The sequence below is a fragment of the Thermobia domestica genome, chromosome 13 (assembly GCF_964235325.1).
Source record: "Thermobia domestica chromosome 13, izTheDome1.hap1.1, whole genome shotgun sequence".
Classification (NCBI taxonomy): domain Eukaryota; kingdom Metazoa; phylum Arthropoda; class Insecta; order Zygentoma; family Lepismatidae; genus Thermobia; species Thermobia domestica.
In genome coordinates, this window is record NC_137466.1 from 205,957,423 (window position 1) to 205,979,591 (window position 22,169).

Consider the following 22,169-nt stretch of genomic DNA (forward strand, 5'->3'; position numbering starts at 1 on the left):
GACTTGAGGTTTATGAAGGATGCGATATAAGAACATTTAAACCTTATTGATTATTGGATCATATGTGAAGATTTGCAATCTTTAAGCGTTGAAACATGATCTTCATTGTGTTTGTACAGCCATTTTATCAATTTATATTATCAATCATGTAACAGTAAAAAAAATGTTCGAGATCAGTTTCTAACCTATCTTACAAACATTCGATATGTTCTACTCTTTATTATTTTACCTTTGCAGTGGTAGAGCGTTCACCTCTGGTACTTGGGGTCCCGAGTTCGATCCCAGCCCCCGCCAAGTGAACTTTGTGGTGGACAAACACCGTGGTCGTGGGTTTTCTCGGGGTTCTCCCGTTTCCTCCCACTATCTTCATTCCAACATTTCATTCATTACTCATCATCCCAGTCTCCTTTAGCCTAACCGGCATAATCGTGGGACGTAAAACTCAAAGATTTCATTTCATTTTTATTTTACCTTTGAGGACTTCAGATAAAGAATTTGTGTACGGTTTGCAACTTGCAAGCTCAGGCGATCACCTCACCCTTTTTATTCGTTTCCCGGCACTGCTTATCTCTCTTTATTTTTTCTATTTGGGATTCTGCTCGACACTTACTAGTAGTTCGAACATTACAATTGACTCGCTTTAGCGAGTTGTAACACAAAGCTTTTTGTTCATTTGAATATGGCACGCTTCTATACTACTGCCTCCCAGTGAAGATGAGCCGGTTAGCATGATACATTCGCTGACACGAACGTGAACCGCAGATCAAATGCAATTGTGATTTTACGTCCTTATTGAACACCAAAGTTATAAGTAGGATGGAGAAAACAGTTTGTTTTTTAATGAAAATTGAAAACTAGTTTTTCACCGCAACTGGCTTGATAGAAAACTTCATGAACATTAAATTATATTAAATATAATTTTAATAATTGTAAGTATAATTTAAGTACTGTATTATTAAATCCATATACAGTATAATACAAATTCATTTTTACAAAACAAGAAATATGTAGATTTGAAAAATAAAAATTCAGTAAAATCTGTGCTCATTTCAAAGAGAGAAACAGAATACTACTATATATAAATCAATGCTCCAGTAATCTAAGATAGGTTTTAATGGGCGAGCTTAACTTGATGTCACATTTAACGACCCGCTACAGTCCGGTTTGGTTTTGTCTTGCTTCATAAAAGTGGTTTCCCTCATGGAACTAGACAGTCTGCAACTGCATCCCACAGACTAAGCCGGACCAAGAATTGTTCAAATACGTCAGCATCATATCTACCATTCGAAGTCTTGTCCGACATGTCAAAACTCGCAAACTTGGCTTTCAGACTCAAGAATGAGTAAGCAAATTCGTGCTCCACTATGGACAGCGAGCTTGAGCCCTAGCGAGGACGAACCCATTGAGGTTAGTGAGACCCAATTCCAAAATGCGATGCAGGTCACTTGATGTACACATGCAGGCTTCTATTAAATATTCCTTTAATACTGTCCATCTCTATTAACTTCTTTACTTCCCTATTTCTCTTTCCATTATATTCGCAGTACAACAGTTTATTCTTAAATGCTTAGCTTCTCCGTGACTAAGTGGTTAGCGTACGAGCTTTTGGCGTGGGAGACCGGGTTCGTTTCCCAGCGGGAGCTCATATGGTTCAAAATCCACGTTAACCAGTAGATCCCGTCTCATATAGCCTCGATGCTAAAAGGAACGTTAAACTCAAACTCAATAGCTTCTTAAATGCCCTGCCTTTTTCCATCTCTTAACTGTATCTAGTACTGTTCAACTCTCCACGTTTTCACTGTTTTCCGTATCAAATACTTTCCCCTTTTTTCTTCTCTCTCGCCCTTCCCCATACATATATACATACAGATATAAATATAACTATATATACCATATTGCCAAAAGTGACCGGACACCCCTTTACGTCAAGTAAACGATCACAGAATGACGTTAGTACATCTCGTCGACACTAAGTAAAGGCAGAAATGCTGGAGCACGAAATGCGTATTGTCTAACACGATGAGTCAACGGAGCGATCTGCATGCATTCGAAAGGGGCATGATGGTAGGTGCCCATAAATTTGGATATACGGTCAGAGAGATTTCTCAGCAGCCAAACGTGCCCCGGTCCATGATCGAGACCGGAGAGCCCTGAAGCTTCTGCGAAACAACCGACACACATCTTTGTCAGAGGATTCAGAGGACTTCTGTCTCAGCTCAGGTACACAGGCCAGAGACGGACTGTCCGCCGAGAAATGATAGCGATTGGTTTTCATGGTCATGCTGCCATCAGGAAGCTTCTAATCAGACTCATCAATGCGTGGAGGCGTTTGGAATGGCGCAAAGAGCGCCTTAATTGGACTCTGGAGAAGTGGAAGAAAGTAATATGGCGTGATGAATCACGATACATGCTCTGGCACTGATGGCCGCGTATGGACCTTGAGAATGCCTGGCGAACGGTATTTACCGGAGCGTATTATGTCAACCGTGAAATTTTGTGGTGCTAGTGTCATAGTTTGGGACTGTTTCTCCTGGTTTGGGTTTTATTCGTTAGTTTTAATTAACGAGTCATGGTTTCTGGTGTGTACGAAGATATTTTAGACAATAATATGCTACCGACGGAAACAGTTTTGATCAGGCCTCTTTTTGTATGAACACAATAATACTTCTATTCATACAGCACACGCCATTGAGTGGTGGTTTGCCAACAATCAGGTGGAAGTGCTTGCCTGGCCGGCGCAAAGCCCCGACTTGAACCCTATACATCATCTTCGGGATTGGACTAGCGTCGGTTGCGTGCCAGACCCACTCGACCAACAACCAAACGTGCACTGTTCACCGTGCTACAGGAGAAATGGAGCACATTTCTGCCAACAGTGTACTGGAACTTAGTGGCTAGCCTACTCCAAAGGGTAAACGGTGTAATTCAAGCAAAAGGAGGCCCAACATTCTATTAGTTATACGTGTGGTGGTTTTTGAACCAATAATACCGGGCGTCCGGTGACTTTTGGCAACATAGCGTATGAACAATTTATACAGTTTTTCATACTTGTTTCGCAATGCCCATGTTTCTATTCTGTACAAAACAATAATATGAATTAATTCTTTCTGACCTCGGGTCCAAGGGAGCCCTGGCTCAATCCCTGAACATGTGAGTTTGTGAACATGTGAACATCGTCGTATGTGAGGGTTATCTTAGGACTTTCCATTTTATTCGACATTCTTATTAAAAAAAAAAATCAATCAACCAAATAAAACATTGGATATCACAGCCTAAAGACTTTCTTTCACCTTCTAACTACACAAATACTGCCAAAGAGTTTTAAACGAGTCAAGGCTATACCAAGAAGTGGTAGGACCTGGAATACTTACTCAGGCGGCTTGTCATTATTATTACTAGAATGTGTATTGTTGAAACCACGCTCTAGTATAGTCTTTTTCAGTTTTTTCCACAAACTCGTCTTCTTGGACATGAGAAATTTCACTGTAGCACACATATATACTAAACATAAAAGACGAAAAACGCGTTAAGTAAGACACAACACTCCAGCAGCAAAATTGCAACTGAAAAACACCTGCGAACAGATGAAGAAGATTCAAGCAATGATGTAACTACTCCAGCCACTATGTAAGTAATAACTGACACATCAAAAATACAGAATGACAATGCGAGATTTTCTAACAAACAAAGTGAAAAAAATCTAAACAGAAGCCACTTTATTTTTTGTTTCATAGTGATTATCCTTCTTTTTTTCCTTTTAAATTTAATTTTAATCCTTTCCCAAAGAGTAAAACGACATGGAAATTCTCACTTTATTCGCCCATCATGCGGCGTGGTAATGTAGAAGAAGAAGAAGATCACCAAGTGATTTGTAGCTTCGGGAATGCCCTTGAAAGAATTCCCCTTACTCTTTATCCACATAAACACCATTAAAGCACTAACACAGACACAACAACCCAAGGAATATGTTCAACAGCCAATAACTGAGCTAAGCAGTGTCGTTCCAGCGAATGCTGGAAGGGGTTGTAGATTGGAGTTTAACGTCCTTTTTCAACATTGGGGCTATATGAGACATGAACCTAAAATGATAGATGAAACCAGGCGTTTTCCGCAAACTCCATGCAGGATGCAGCTAGCATAAGAAAACCAGGGGACAGACAAATCTATGAAACATTTTGGATTGAATTAAATATATTACATCCTGGATCAGCGGCCACAAAATTTTTGAACGGCCCCTAAATAGAGTTTTCGTATTTTCTATGGAAAAAGGACATCATACTGAAGTGATAGTTCGGGTTTCGCTACACTGTATGTAGTTCTCCAGATATAAAGCGTACAAGAAAATATTTGATTGAATGAAATATATTGGACCTTGGATCAGGAGCCACAAAATTCTTGAACGGACACTAAATCGAGTTTTTGTATTTTCCAGGAATAAGCACATCATACTGAGTTATCTGATAGTTTGGGTTTGGTTACATTATATGTAGTTCTTCAGATATAAAGCGTACAATAAATGTTTTGATTGAAATATATTGGTTCTTTTGATCCAAATACAGGAGCGAGAGCTTCTAAACCCTTTTTGACGAACGACAATTTTTACAAAACGTGAGCAGCATCGTTACACATTTAGGGTGTCAGAAATTAAAATTCCTGCTGCCGATGGAGGCGGTGATTGGTACGGTCTGTCACTTTAAAATTTCGCGACACACCCCAAAGGGCTGCGAGATCGGTTGAGAAAGTCTGTCTCAATCTATCGATTAATAAAACGGCTAAATTTACTAATGATGATGATGACACTCATCAAGAAATTGATCAAAACAGAGGTTTATTAAAAATAGCTTTTCTTAGGACTAAGAACGCTCCATCTTTAATATAGATTTGGAAGAGAAACTAGAGATCTTCGTAGCATGAGTGTTGATATTACATATTCCTTTAAATTTTGTTTGATACACAGGGTGGTAGGTAATTCCACCGAAAAACTTTGGGAGGCAATTCCTTATATGAGATGAAAGAAAAAAGTTCTAATAAACATTGGCCGAAAAACGTCTCCTTTCAGAGTTATGAACTACCGAAAATTTGAAATATCACTTTTCAAAACGCCCTGGCTCAGAAACTATAGGGCCTATCCCAAGCGGTTTAAGGAATTACACAGAAACTGGTATGCGCTCTATCTAAATATCCATGTTTCAGAATTCACCGGTACCAGCGAAACGAACGCACCACTAGTACTTAAAGGAGTATCCCTATACTTCAACTTCCTTCAATAAATAAACGGAAAAGTTGTATAAAATATACAAAACTTCGGCAAAGTGTATACGCTCCTTTGTTATTGTTTGGTGGTGTCCCAGAACTATTATATCAGATGGGCCTGGCTTGTTCTCCGTGACTGCACAGACTGAGCGTCCTGGACGGGGCAAATCTTCAACCTTGTTACACCGCCCACTCGTACACTTGTGTTCGACTCTAATAACTTTCACCATATCGCATTCCCATCCGACGGTGAATTTCCATTGGTTTCAACCTTTCAGCTAATAGAAATGTAATGACATTCCACTGCTCTCCACGTCGGTGCAAACCTGCAAGGGTGCCGCCATTTTATTTCACTAATTCTCATCATCCCGTTCGCGAGACAGACGTGCCAAGCCCATCTGATAATAGTTCTAGGACACCACCAAACAATAACAAAGCAGCACAAACTTTGTCGAAGTCTTGTATTTTCCATACAACTTTTCCGGTTATTTATTGAATGTTTATATGTATACTTTGTACTAAACTTAAGGACGAGATAGATAAAATAACATAAAACATTGCGTAGTCAGTGGAAATGAAGGCAAGTCCGGCAGCATGTTGCCAGAAGTTTCCCTCACGTGCACTGGTGCACAAGATACAAAAGCATACAAGTCGTGACGTCAGCATCACCGTAGCACCGAATTGATCTGCTACCCCAACATGACATAGTTGAATGAAAGGGACGAGACAAGTGTGTGTTAGGCAGAGATCTGAGAAGGTGCATTGTGGGGGTGATAGGCCCGGAGACAACACCTGGATAACAATACACGGGGAAGAATAATCAGGAAACTGGAAGAAAAACGAAGTGTAATGAGAATGCTCAGGAGTTTGGTATGGTCTACAGCATTGTTTCACGAGCGCAAGAAGCATCCCGAACAACCTGCAATGCTGTGCACAGGAAAAGCTGTGATCAACCACGGTTAACTACAGCAGAGTGACACAACAGCTAAGTTGTGAAACAGGCAAGAAGGGGTCGATATCAAACAGTGGGTTCAATTGCAAACACGTCTAAGAGGATTGCAAGGCGCCCAATTTCAGGAGAACTGGGATCGCGCTTTGGTGAGAGGTGAGAACACGCAATGAATTCAGGAACATTAACGATCATAATTTTGGTTGCCCGTTGTTCTTGTGTGGGAATATAACATTCATGGCCGTATCGACCTCCCTATGTTTGATCGCGGTACACTCATTGGTCAACGTAATTATTACACTGTATTTCTCCACATGCATGTTTCCAGAGGTGCAGTCGTCCATAAATTCTTTAGAGATTATCATGCGCTATCGCATCGAACAGTGCAGGTGACAGAGATCTTGGAACAAGAGGATATACAGCGAATAGGTTGGCCTCCCTACTCCACCGACTTGAAACCAGGGTGGAAAAAAATCATGATTTTTTTTAAAAAAATCATTTTTGTTGATTTTTTTGATTTAAATCGATTTTTTTGATTTAAATCAAATCTTTCTCCTCGTATAATACAAGTCGCAAACTGAAGAAAAAGCACTAGGAATTAGTATTAAATGCTAATTATGCCATTTAAGTGAAAATATTGGGGTTGAATTTTGACCAATCGTTAACCTACATCAATCCCAAGCAATATTTCTTAACCCTTTTAAATTATAGATCTTTTTAAAGGTAAATTATAGACTTTCAGTCAAGCAGCTGCAGCATCATCCCTATTTAACCTAGGATCATGGTACATACATCACTCTCTTGAGAATAGAACAGCTTTTGAAGCGGTAACATTCACATTTCCCTATCATGTCCCTGAAGCGAGAAATTTTGAGAGTAATCGGCATTTCTTTTACTTTTTTTTTTAAATTTTGATCCCCTCTGGATTCCCTTGTGTTAACGCACAGATCTCAAAATCAACTGGGAAATACTAAGGGGGTGTATAAATGTGTGTACAAAATTTCAAGCTTCTATCTGGAGCAATAAGGGTGAGAAAATTATTTAACAGTAAGCTAAGAACATTCCCACAATACCCCAGATGACCCGGATGTAATATAAAAATTTCCTCAGACATCCTTATTTATCCTAGGATCATGATTTGTACATATTGATAAAACAAATTTTCAAACGGTACCCTTCAAATGTTTCCATCACGTATTTGGTTCGGGTAAATCACGAAAAAAGGAATTTTCTGTTAAAAATATCTTTTTTATTTTATCTTATTTTATTATTATTATTATTATTATTATTATTATTATTATTATTATTATTATTATTATTATTATTATTATTATTATTATTATTATTATTATTATTATTTTGTTACCTCTGTGGACTCCTTCCCCTGTTTTAAGGCACAGATCTGAAAAATACTGAGGGGTACACTGAGTAAATGTGCAAAATTTCAATTTTGTAGGTGCAAAAGTATTCTAAGCCCGCGAAAAATAATATTCCCCAAATACCCCAGATTCCTGTATAAAACAGGATCTCAGGTAACAGTTTCCTGAGACATCCCTATTTATCCTAGGAGCATAGTACGTACATCATTTTCTTCAGAATAGAACAGCCTTGGGTACGGAACCGGTACCATTCAAATGTCTCCATCTGAGGCGGGAAAATCACGAAAAAAGCTATTTTTGTTAAAAATATCGTTTTTAAAAACATGTTTGCCCCTCTGGACCCCGCTGTTTCCACGCAGAGATCTGAAAACATCTGAAAATTATTAAGGAATGCACTGAACGAGTGTGCAAAATTTCAGTCTTCTGAATGCAAAATGTAACCTGCCAAAAAATAATAATAATATGCGTAACAAAAAATATCTTTTTAAATTTATGACGTCATCACACACTATGCCTCCACGTAGAAAGGCGTGAAAGCATATGTAACGTGTTCTAAAATGCTTCTAGTCTTGAAGAAAACGAAGTAAAAAACCTTATTGGTACTTTTTTAATCGAATAATGAAGATTCTACCTTATCACCTAAAAATAGGTGATATCATTTAAAAGGCTAAGCATGAAGGAAAAAGTACAGCAACGTTTATCAAAATAACACTTTTTTCTCAAAAGTTACTGATATTTGGCAGGGGCCTATTTTTGAAAACTCAGAACTAGCTTGCGGCATGAAATACATAAATTTCGCCTAAAATAATAAAATTATTATTATTATTATTATTATTATTATTATTATTATTTGAAAGGGGATAGAACCCTTCTAAATACGCCATATTATCTGGGAACAAACAAACAGACACGCACAAAAAAGAATTTTCGTCTTAAATGTCGATGGTGATTTCCCCGTTGAAATAGTTAACGATTTTATAACCCAAACCCAATGTTTCGAAAAGAAGAAAGCAGGATTGCTCCCTTACCTGTTCCAAACGGGATTTTCCCTAATCATCCTTTGCATGACACTTTTTTTCATAGTATACTGTACATTTGAGTCTCAATGTATTATGATTATTAACTTCCATAATCGAAATAACAGAACAGAAACGGGATTTTACTTATTTTCACTTTAAATTAATTTATCTCTGAATTTGATTTAAATCAACGATTTTTATTAAAAAAAATCAAGTGATTTAAATCTTGATTTAAATCGTGATTTAAATTAGACTGATTTAAATCAATCCACCCTGCTTGAAACCCATCGAGCACATTTGGGATGCTGTAAAGAAACATCTTCCAGCACGTGCAGATGCATAAGGGACCATTCAGCAGTTGTCAACAGCGCAAGTGGAGTAATGGAACTCCATACCACAACAACCCATTACAAACTTTGTGAGCAGTATGGAAGCAAATTGCAGAGCATGTATCGTTGACTGGGGTGCATACACATCCTTTTAAGGACCTGTAATGTCAGGGGGAGGGACATCATGAGTCGAACTGCTTTTAATGCTCATAAAAGTGCTATTTTTGTTTTAACCCTATGCTTCTTTCTGTTGCTTCCTGTACCATACTGTAGCATTACTTTGTATACGTATGGTTCAAAATCCATTGATCTATGCCACTTAGAATGGCAGCATGCAAAACATATTTTCGTCCATAAGTTTTGCACACCATTGTATTTGTGTCTGTACGCAGAAATCAACTAACGGCAAAGCACGTCTAAAAGAAAAACAATCTCACCCAGGAAAGCAACAATTGTTCTTACGTAGTTTTTTCATTGTTTTGACTCGACACGTGTTGATGATTACTTTCCTCACACAATGTGAACGACTATCATAATCATCATCCTCATCATCATCATCATCGTCATCATGTTACGTGTGTTTAAGTAAAATTAATATAATTTCGAGAGATAAAAACGAGAATAACACTTCCACAGTTGCCAACCTACAAATTTATGAACTACAACTTAACATGATTGCTAAGTATGCAAGTAGTTCACTGTTTGTAGGTACTGTACTGCAAAACTATATGTTATATTTGGCAATCAGCGATTTGCTTCGCGTTTATTTTCGTTAAATGCGCCCATCAATACCGTTCCCAATTTTCACTCTCTATTATAGCTATCTTTCTTTTTAAATATTGTGCCCCTTCGTAGTCGAATGAGCGGTGTAGTGTAATCGAGAGGTGTTAAGCCGGCTTTATCCAAGCGGTTGCTCAACAGTCGCGTTTTGTAACTACAGCGAGTCAAGTGAGTGTTTGTTCGGATTTCAAACCGCTACTGTTTAGCGATGTTTGGGCGGTTTCTATTTACATTGTATCATATGGGACCTTCTATTAACAGCTGTTCGGATCGTATAGGAGAATAATTTGGAATATAATTAGGATTTAGATTACTGGGCTTTCGGCATCTATGGTCATGTTAACCCGTCACGTTTGAGGGATAACGTCCCTCGGCGAGCGCACTACCCGGGAAAGGGAAGGAAGGAAGTGGCCTGGGACCTGTTAAGTTAGGTACCATTCCGGTATTTACTTCGTGTAAATGAGGGAAACCCATGAAAACCTCATTCAGGATGGCTGATCTGAAAAAGCTTTTTACACATTTTCGACCGAGTGGTCCCACCGGGAAGCAAACCAGAGACCGCTCGCATTGAAGGCATTAATAATTTGATTCAATGTAGTTAGAGAAAATGTGTTGTTTGAGCAAGCGCAACTGCATGGATAAAAAAAAAAAAAGAAGAAGAAAAGTGACACGAATCCGCGGCGGTCGAGAAACAGCTACCTCTACCGAATGGATAAAAGAAGGCTTAGGCTGAAGATCGTGAGACGGGGTTCGAGTCTCACTAGGAAGAATCGAAGTTCTTAACTGTCCCTGTCGAGTCGAACTATGTTTCTGTGCTCGTGTCCCTGTCGAGTCCAGTAGCAATTCACAGAAAGAAAGACCTAAATGAGAAAAAATGAAAATGAAACTTTTGAATTTTACGTCCCACGGTTATGCCGGCTAGACTAAGGGGGACGATGATTAAAACAAGTTATTCATGATTGAAGAATTGGTGGAATGAAAAGTGGGAGGAAACGGGAGTACCACGAGAAAATCCACAAGCACGATGTTGTCCACCACAAACTTACTTAGTCGGGGATCGAACCAGGCCCGTAGCCAGCTCAAAAATTTAGGGGGGCGGTAGAAGTTAGGGGGGGCCGACCCAATCATGTTATACTTCATCACCATATTATAGTTCATTTGCAAGCCTACCGTGAAATTTTATGGGGGCCAGCCAAAATTTAGGGGGGGGCGGCCCCATCTTGCCCCCCCCCCGTGGATACGTGCCTGGATCGAACCACGGACCCAACGCACAAAAGGTAAGCGATCAACCACTGAGCCACCAGGCCCCCACAAGTTTCGATATTTTATAGATACTGATATCTCCATCTGGATACCATACATGCCCTACCCGAGAACAATTCAGTTTGAGAACTAAAACTGCTAAGGAGAGAGAGTATCATTCGCAATGGGAGGAAGCAAATTTGTGCTATAAGGAAAAAAAAATCTCAAAATAAAGCCACACTTGGCAACCCTGAAGGAAGAACAGGGAATAAGTAAATCGACATTCAACAATTGTTTCCACGAGGACAGTACTTTCTTTCTTTCTTTTTGTAGTACAAGGAAGACCGTAAGATTATCTGCGTCTATCACGAAACATGCGCTCTTTCCCTTATACTGCAAATAAAAAACAATGAATAGTCTTTCACAAATACTATCCACATTGAAAGACAAAAATAAACAAAAGAATTGAATGTCTAAGTTGTATAAGTCTAATTGTATAAAATGACGCACAACGAAGTGTTCAAGTTCTTGTATGACCTAATCAATTCTATGGTCCAAACGCATACTCTCTTGCCCGGTTGAAAAAAGTACACGAAACTTGCATAACATGAAAAGAAAGTAGCCCAGAGAGTGGAACTCATTTCTGCAATCTCGTAGACGTATCTTCCACTACAAATATTTCACGTTTCGTGGAATTCAGTTCAATCGTTTTCAATGAACAGCCTCTACAAGTAGCGTAAAAATTTCCCTATTTTGTAAGTGCGGTTGAAACAATACACAGTGCTTGAATTTTTAACAGCGCATAAAGTGAATCTGATTGAAAATTTTCGTCGTTTACTAGCGGTTTATAGTCCTGAACTGGATCGAAGTACAATGAGTAAGATGGAGAACAATTTCGTGCAAACGAACAGAGTAGGGCAACCACTGAGAATAGAACTAGAACTACTCGACTAGTGTACACTGTTCGTTGAAGTTATCCCTTGGTTGTCAGCACTGACACTAATACATGTGGATCTATACATTAAAGTGAAATCCAAACCACCATAATGTGTTCAATGCTCTCAAACCGGAAATCGAACCCGAAACCATGTGCACCGGGGATCATGACGGATCAACAACAATTGGATGAACCAATATAAATGGCTATATTTCACTATGATTCACTTTTTCCATTCCTAAAAATTCAATTGATTTTGCTGCGTTGATCATACAATAAGGAGACTTGTCTCGATTCCCTAGATACTTGCCGTGGCTGATGGGGTAGGTGCTATAAATCAACTCTCTGGAGGCGAGACACTGTGGTGAGGAACGGGAGAAGGTTGATCTTGCATGATGGTCTTCGATTGAGATTTGTCGATTGTAGTGTGAGAGTTTAACATATTTCGAATAATTTAACGTTTCGAGAGTATTTTACAAAATAATCGATTTTTGATATAAAATTTATCATTCTTAGTTTTTGAGCAAATTGTTAAAATGGCAGTGACTGAATCAACTTTTTAAAAAATGTTTGAGGGGCAGTTACTCAGCTCTCTCTCTTTGTTACTTCGAGAATTTAAAGAGATCTTTCATATTTTGAAACAAACTTAACAGCCCCCCTTAATTTCTTATAATAAAGATTTGAATTGAATTTACTGATTTGTCATTTTGGCAAAATTCTGGTGCATAAACTTTTGAAGTAGTTGGGACACTTTATTAATGAATACTGGATTATTCATGATTAATTGCGACAGCTGCTTGTTTTTCCTTCTGGATTTGGTGTTTCGTAGTCCCTTTTGCAAAGAATTTCGAGAAGAACCAGAATTTTTCAGCTTCTTCTTGCGATTCCAGTGAATGAGGGCGCTACGACCTGCTAGCCGCACTGAATTCAAGCCCCAGTAACACTAAGTATTGCCTTTCATAACCTCAGTGTTGTGTATGGACGCAAAACGCAAGAACTGAATTCACTGGTTACTCAGAAATGCGCGTGTTTTATAGTAGGCCAACGTAGGTACTAAACAGCAATATGCACCGCTCTTTGGGCTGTTTTACTCTCAATATCGTTTAAGATAATCCACATTTTCCGATTGTCTACACATCTGAGTTCATGGATACCACATCAGTTGAATTTACTCAAACCAATAAATATGTTAACACTTACCTAACCGAAAGAGTGAAGTCGCCTGGATTACTGCGGCTTGGTCTTGCCAGAAAACTTCCATCGAAGCCCCGCTCCATCAGCAGGACCTCCGCTTCGATACCCGAGATGTTGGGGTGGAACCATCTGCAATACAAGATATACCATTAGCTGTTGTTACATGCTTCTTTGTAACAAATTCTAAACACAACAATACAAACAGCGGAGACAGAACTCCTCATTACCGCTGCAAAACTGAGGCCCTCTGACACAACATGGGATCTTCAGAGGGTTTCCCCTATTCAATACATTTCACGAAGATACAAAGTAACAAAAAAACATTTTGTGCAAGCTCATTTTACTCCTTTTGTCGCTTATGAAAAGAGAAAGAGTTGTTACCATTACGAGTGCTGTTCTTGGTTTATCCGTGACGGGTATAATGATGTATACACGCGTGCTTCAATTATGCTATTGCAATTTGCTTATGAAAATTCTTAGAAATTACAGAAACATTCTTTGGATAAAGCACGAATTGTTCTTTTATGTAATTGTCTTCGGAATAAGTGAAGTCAAAGACTAAAAGAAAGTAGTTCATGTATATTAGTTTCAAAGAAAATTCAACTTTCTAACTTGTCACGCTATCTCACAAGTCTCAATTTCTCACGACTACCTACCTGTACATTAACAAAGTTTAATTCTATTCTACTTCATAGATTACTTTTAATCTCCGTGACTTTACATTTAGAAAATAAAATTTGTCAATTTAACGTCCCATGTTATGCCTTTTTAGGCTAACGAAGATGGATGATTAAGGGAAGTAAAAGATGATGGAAGAAATGGTGGAATAGGATGAAACGGAAAAAAATTAAATGAAATCTTTAAGTTTTACGTTCCACAGTTATGCCGGTTAGGCTAACGGTGATGATGAGAGATGATTGAAATGGTGGAATAAAGAAAGTGGGAGGAAACGGGAGAACCCCGAGAAAACCCACGAGCACGGTGGTTGTCCGCCACAAAGTCCACACGGCGCGAGCTGGGATCGAACCAGGGACCCCAAGCACCGGAGGTAAACGCTCTACCACAGGATGTAACGGGACTACCCTGAGAAACCCAGGGACTCTCTACAAATTTACTTGGGCGGGAATCGAACCAGGGATTCCATGCACCGGAAGTAAGCGCTCTACCAATGAGCCAACGTGTCTTCCTACTTTTTACTTCGAGTGTAACCTCCCAAGATTATGCACCGATACGGGGATGATGAGACGCATGATAATGGTGAAATGAAGGAAGTGGCAGGAAACGGGAGAACCCGGAAAAAGCCCATGCAAACGATGTTTGTCCACCACAAAATTCACTTTGCAAGCGCTGAGATCGAACCACGGACTCCACGCACAAAAATGAAAGCTCAAAGCAACCTTTGAGCCACTGCCGCCCTAGATGTGACATATCATATAGTGAATGATATTAATGGTCGTGTGTAAGTTACTGACTAGCTAGCAATGAAGTTATAGTTACACAGTTCTTGTATACGTGGATCCATAATCTTAATTTTACATCTATTCTTTTGCTCTAGCTCTTAATTTCCAGTTTGCTATAGCCCTTTTTGAGGAACAGGAAAACGAACTGGCCAGTCTAACTTATTCTACTTGCTTTAGTGGCTCCACCTAGCTACGCTGCAGTGAGCGGGCAAAGCGGTTATTAACCTGCCTTCAGACACAAAATTCAGATAAAGACATATTACATATCAAGGAACCTCTAACTTCTTCACCTTGGTGTATCTATGTGCCTTTTAATAACACCCATCAATGGCATTTTTTTTTCCTTTCCTTCTTTTTAAGAAATATGGCTTACCGAAACTTTAAATATGTATCCTATCCATGTACCCGGGGGAAGTGGGGAGGGGGGAGAAACTTAAGAACAGCTTGAATCTCCATCAATTTAGGCTAGGGTATAGATGGTCATAATTTAGGAACCGAGGTCGTTGATGAAAACGCTATTCAAAACCGGAAGTGGTATAAATTAACCATTTCCGGTTTTAACGTTGATCACTATAGAGAAAAGACGATAATTGATAACGAGAAGCGATTTTCTCAGTCGATTAAATGATCCATGAATACATTTCATCTCCATCCTTCACTCTCTACTAAAACCGGAAGTGATCAAAATCAACTAAAACTTCCAGTTTCAATATTGATCTGCATAGAGCAAGAACGTTAACGAAAAGTATTTTTTTTTTAAATAATAGATTTAGTGTTATAACAGATGTATCCCATCTTCTTTCGTAACATCCTATTCAAACTTGGAAGTATAGCAGAAATCAACCACTTCTGGTTTTAACATTTATCGCAATATAGTGAAAACGGTAATAAATAGCGAGAAATGGTTTTTCTGCAGTCAACTAATCGTTCTCGAGAGTCTATAATCACTCTAATCTCTCTACTAAAACCGGAAGTGGTAGAAATTACTACTACTTCCGGTTTGAATATTAATTGAGAAAATATCACGCCATACAAACCAAAACAAAAAATCTTCACGTGACCCTACTACGTGTTCTATTCACTATTACTTCTATCACTACCTGACAATACAATTTCTTCCCAAACAATACCCTAACCCAGTGGTTCTCAAACTTGTTTTAACTGCGACCCACATTAAATATCAAAAAGTGTTTTGTGGTCCACCTACTTTTATTCAAATACACATTGACATTGTACGTAATGGTGGTGTGTTTCAAAGCAATTATATTACATATATATTGAAATCATTAAACTTCTCGCGACTCACCAAAAGAACGGCCCGCGACCCACCAACAGGTGGCGAATCACACTTTGAGAAACACTGCCCTAACCAATTTTTCCCTTCATTTTAATTACTTCTAATTTTGTCCTATGCTATTTCCATACCTCATTTTCTACGTTCCACTCCATACTTATAAAAGCTTTGAATAACTTTTATTGCCTTTCCGTATCGCCAATGAATCTGCTTCGTACAGTACACCACCATATTTGGTGAATTGTCTAATTATTATAATGCAAAATATTTCATAGATAAATTTTACAAGTTTTGCAGCATTGTAACAACAAAAAGGAGAGAAATATCTGAAAGTCAGTACTTACAGAATATGCTAGTAACTGCTAAACCAGAATAAGACTTTCCGTTTAAAAGCTTCTGCAAGCGGTTATGAAAAGCTTAGAAAGTGAATTAAATGAAATACTAAGTAACCTCAAAATGCATGGGAATTATCCAAATTTCTGCAGGTATTACTATCAATAGTTGACAAAATTGGATTATAGTTTCAGGCAATGTACACAGGCGAATATCATAAATCCAGTTTTTATAGCAATATAATTTTCTCTGTTTTCATTGACACAGTGAAAAGGAAAAACTGTAACAACAATTTTATGGTGGCTTGTAGGGAACATTTCTCACGGCATTCAGATTTTCTTTTCAAGTTTGCACCTGAACATTTTAGCAATGAATACGTTTTCCCTTCTGTTTTACATTCATTATATTAAAAAGAAATATATATGTGCGTAGCATGACCTTTACTTTTATGGGTTAGATCAACGGTCTGAAACTCGCGGGGCATGTGAATAATAATAGTAATAATAATTAAAGAGAAAAGAAAAAAATAAAGCTCTCTTTTAGTTAAGGGCATGGTAACGAGAACAGAGCAAGGATACGAAGTGGTAGACTGGTCGTCTCTAGTGTGGAGAAACCATAGATTCCTTACCACTAGGGCTTGGGTATTTTCTTAGTGTTCTTTGGTTATCCCAATACTTTCTTCTTCTTCTTCTAAGTCTTTTTCCTAGTTAGCTGGGTTGTTTTTTTCGGATCGCTGCCCTCCATCTGTTTCTATCTTGTATCATATCCTCTGTGACACCACACTAAACCATATCGTTAGTACAAGGGCGCCGATTTCTCTGTAAATTTGGGAGGGGGGCCCATTCAGATGCAGAAGGTATTTATATGAAGATTTTAAGACAAATTACACTCAAATTATGCCAAATATTGTATATTTACAAATATAATAGGGGAGTCCACATGAGCTTTGGGGGACCCTTGGCCCTTGCGTTAGTAACACTATCTCGCCACTACTTTTTGGCTGGCCTCAGGTTCGTTTCCCACTCACTTCTATCGCATCTACTCGGTAAGCTACGAATTCCAAGGTCTTCTTACATGCCCACACCATCCCAGTCTACTTTCTTCCAGTTTTTCTACCACTGGTCTCACCTTTACTGTTCCCTGGATAATTTCATTCTTAATTTTGTCCTTCCGTATCAATTCATACGTTCACCGCACAGCATCTTCATCTCCACAACATGCAACTCCTGTCCCTCTCTCTTCTTCGCCGTCCAACATTCCGCTCTGTATAATAAGGCAGGTTTCACTACGGTTTTGTAAACTTTTCCTTTAAGGTATATTCACACAACATTCCTGCCACTTCTCTCCATTTCGCCCAACTGCTGTTAATTCTGCTGTTTATATCTTCTTCTATTCCTGCATTTTCCTGCAATATTGATCGCAAGTACTTGAACTTCCGCTTCATGTTCACCTCTTTTCTGTCCAATCGTATTCTTGTATTCTGAATTATATTTTCCCTCAAAGGACAATGTAAATATTTACTAATTCTAAGCCCTTTTCTTTCCAGTGCTCCTCTTCAGGCACCTATTTTCTCTTGCAGAGCTCGCTTGGTGTTACTCACCAATACGATGTCATCCGCAAATAGCATATAAATCAATTCTTCCATTAGTATTCATTCATATGAGGTGAAGTCAGAACATAACTTTCTCCTAGTTAAGGAGTTGCTTATCAAAACTTTTTCATATACTATATTTACCCTGTCCGTCTGTTTATTCGGAAGACAAAAATTCTGAAGAACCATTTAATGGAACACCACCAAACTTGGTCAGAAAGTAGAAGGTCGAAAAGTTAGGAATCAGTTTGTTTTGGGAGGCAATGCTGAAACCGGAAGTGATGGAAATCAATCATTTCCAGTTTTTATGTTGATCACTGTAGAGCAAAAATTGCAATAGAAAAAGAGACGTGGTTTTCTACAATTGATTAAGTGTCTCAAAAATACATTTAAGTTTCATTCTTAAATCTGTACTTAGGACCGCGGTGGCTCAGTGGTAAAGCGTTCACCTCTGGTGCAGGGGGTTCCTGGTTCGATCTCAGCTCGCGCCAAGTGGACTTTATGGTGGTCAGACACCGTGTGCGTGGGTTACCTCGAGGTTCTCCCGTTTCTTCACTTTCTTCATTCCACCATTTCATTCATTTCTCATCATCATTGTCTCCTTTAGCCTAGCCAACAAAATCGTTGGACGTAAAATTCAAAGATTTCATTTTTTATAAAAACCTCTACTAACACTGGAAGAGATAGAAATCAACCACTTCTGATCTTACGTGGTTTTAGGAATCGATTCAGAATCCCAAGAATGAGATACCCCCTCCCCTCTTAACATACTACCAAACCGGAAGTGGCAGAAGTCAACAATTTCTGATCTTAACGTTGATCGTCATAAACTATAAACGTCATAGCGAGAAATGGTTTATTGCAATGAATTAAGCGTTCCATCTCCATCTTACTTTCTCTAGTAAAACCAAAAGTAGTAGATATCTACTACAACTTCCGGTCTGAACATTAACTTTCTTAGAGCAAAAACGAAAAGAAGTAGACAGAAATTGCTTTTGGGTGTCTCACAAAATAAGTTCCACCTCTGGCCTTATCCCTGTATCACAACAGGAAGTTATAGATATACTATGTCCGGTTCCGGTAATGAGTTCGCTTAGTTTGAAACTCCACCGTAATTTCATAAGGGAAACGAAATTCACTTGTTTCCTAATATATCTGATTTCACTAGGCTATAATACTAATCTGATTAAATATAGGACACACACTGCATTTCTAAAAATATCTTTTTGTACATGAAGGCTATGTAAAATATGATTTTATTTTATTTTAGTGTCCCTTTGAGCACCGAGGCTATATCAGACTTGGACCTACAGCTTAACGTGGGATTCGAACCACATGAGCTTCCGCCGTGAATCGAACCCAGGTCTTCCATGCTAAAGGAGGGTATGCTAACTGCTTAGTCATAAGGGAGTTCTATGTTAAGTATGGAACGCACAGCATAACATAGGATCCGATCTAGATGAACTCCAAAAGAAAATCGAATCAATGGATTGTTTTCGCTCTGTATACTATACGTTGTGTTTTGCGCGTAGAACTTTACAGCATCAACTTCGTGGTGCCTCGGAAACTAATGGACCTCGGCGAATGTTATCCAGTCCTCTCGCGAGCCCTCCAGGCTAAGGAAGATGATTAAAGCAACTGAATGATGATGGAAGATTTGGTAGAATGAGAAAGTGGAAAGAAATGGGAGTATCCCGACAAAACCACAGACACGATGTTGTTCACCACAAAATTACTTGGTCAGGGAATGAACCAGGGACCCCACATACCAGCGGTACGCGCTCTACCACTGAACTACCATGCCCCCTCACGCAAAAAAGTGTTTAACGTGTTCTCCCAGGCCGTGTATTTGCAATGGATAGAAAATCGAGTACTGGTTTGGATCGCACTTTAAGAAGGCGGCCCCGTCTCCATCAATGTGTTATTTGAATTAACTGAGCATCAGTTCGAGACATGCATTTATCGTTAGTTTATCGCATCAATAATCTGTTTTGAAACTAGATTCAAGACCCCAAGAAGTGGAAAAGCGGAAAATAATTTCCTCACAGTTAGGCAACTCATTTTAGCTTCCTGTCATGTGTGTTGCCTATATGTAAGTTATCAAAGACAGGTGTGGGCTATTAATTTGTTTTACATCTGATCAACTAATTTCGCACTTGCATCTATCTATCTTCTGTTTGCAAAAATACCTAGGTATATACAACAAGAATTCTCGCACATTCTATACTCCTTTTGGTTTACTGAGTTTAAAAAGGAAACAAACGACAAATCACACAAATGGAAATTTCACAAATTATAGTCAGTTTCCGTTTTCTTTTTCATGGAAAAGAATTGTTGATATCAATTGCCATTTTTACTTCAATTCTGAAAATGAACTCCCAGGTAATCCCGCTTCACTGAAGACGCTTACATCCACGTTGAATACGTTTCTGTTCAACGATCCTAGTTAACACCAGATACTGTATTTTCTTGTATGAAGCATATTTTAATTGAAAAGTTGCAAAGTCTTCTCATGTTCAAATAGATGAGTAACATCTTTGATTTCTTTTTCTCAAAACCAAACACGATAAAGTGGTAAAAACAAACAGTGAATATATTAATTATAACTCTCCTACTTCCTGATACGCTCTTCAAACAAAATGTCTATAACATTCATTTCTTTCGGTAGGAAATAATGCATAAAATCACAGTAATATTTGTTATAAATAATTCTATAGTTTAGTCAGTTTCTTCACGAAATTTTCAAACAGTGATAATTAATTTACATAATTTCTTTCTGTAACATTGCTAAACAAAACAGGTTTCGTACGTAATAAATGGTGGTAAGTTAAAAAAAAAGATAACAAATTCCTTTAGCGAATAAAGTAATATATATCAAGTATTACTATAGGTCAGAATTCAAGGAGAATATCACAAGGAATTATCATCATCCGTATTCTGCCATTACTGGAAAGTCATGTTTCGCAACTGAGAAGTTGCATGCTTCAAGTTATTCCGCTAACCTCTTCGTCTTCATGTACGATTTTTCTGTTTCGATATCGTCCATCAATTGTAGCCTACTTCGTCCCTTCCCTCTTTTTCCTACTACCATACCCTCTAGCACGTCACTCATGATGGAGTTACTTCTTACCCAATGCCCCAACAAGTTTTCTTCTTCTTCTTAATAATATTTAAAATCGTTCTTTCCTCCCCCACTATTTTTAAGACCCTCTCATTCATTTTCCGCTCAGCCCAGTTAATTTTCTCGATTCTTCTTCACACCCACATTTCGAAACCTTCCAACCGGTTTTCAATACAAAGAACTATAGTAATACTGAAATTTTAAGTGTCAAATTTTAGAAAGCACTTCCAACATGGTGATTCAACAATAAATTGACTGTAAGTTTACCTTGATACCCAAATCGCATTTATTTCTACTGGAAATCGAACCCAGTTCTCCCACGTCAAAGGCGATACCCATGACCATTTAGCCAACGGAAGCGATTACTTTGATTTTGCAATAAATATCCCTACCACTTGAAATTATTGGCAGTTGTAATCAGGGCTGTAACTTGTGGGGGGCAGGACGGGCAACTGTCCCCAGGGAAGCTCCCCGCCGTTCGAGGGGGGCCCACTTTAAGACAAAATTTTCTCACTCCATATACGGTACGAACATGAAATTATAAATGAAACATCAAACAAGTTTACTATATTACATAAACAAAACAGCACACAAATGGTATATAAAACAAAAACGAGTTGTGGGACCATTTCAGTAAAAAATGTCTACTATTAGGGGCCCTAGAAATAATATTTATTCGTATGGCTTTGAGATTTGTCAATATTGTTCTCTTAATTAATTTGTCATGTATGGAACGGGTACAGGGGCGTAACTAACGGCCCCGCAGACCTTGCAGTGCGGGAGAGCCCACAGGCTCCGGGGGCTCATAAAGAGAAAGATGGGCCCAAGAATTAGAAAAACAACGTTTTCTATGCTTGCCCCCCCCCCCCAGAAAAAATTAAGATACAGCGCTGGTTGTAATATTTTTAAATTTATTTATTAAGAAGTGAACAAAAATTACTTAAATTTAGAACAAACGACCAACATAATATCCACTAATATTCCGGCTGTCAGTAACACGGTATTCAAATAATGCCAAAATTTATTTATCTTACTATCTTCATAAAAACTACAACCTTGACACTTGTTGAAATACTGCTAACAAAAGTCAAAATATGACGTGATGAAATAATCATGAGACTGAATTAACAGGACAAGGTTACAACTTGCTTTTCTTAATACAACTTTATTATAAGACTTGGGCCCGCAGTCTCTCAGTGGTAGAACGTTCACATCTGGTGCATGGGATCCTTGGTTCAATCCCAGCTCGCGCCAAGTGAACTTTGTGGTGGACGAACACCGTATGCTT

The 22,169-nt window shown here is 38.5% G+C and overlaps 1 protein-coding gene across 5 annotated transcripts in view; it reads right to left on the reverse strand.

The window, feature by feature from the left end:
• The window catches only part of csw (protein tyrosine phosphatase non-receptor type corkscrew), a 432,330-nt gene that overhangs the window by 108,384 nt on the left and 301,777 nt on the right, over positions 1-22,169 (reverse strand). For all 5 annotated transcript variants that reach the window (XM_081737276.1, XM_081737274.1, XM_081737278.1 and 2 more), the window contains exon 2: positions 13,089-13,211. In XM_081737276.1, the coding sequence (XP_081593402.1) occupies positions 13,089-13,211 (123 nt within the window). The remainder of the gene's footprint in view (positions 1-13,088; positions 13,212-22,169) is intronic.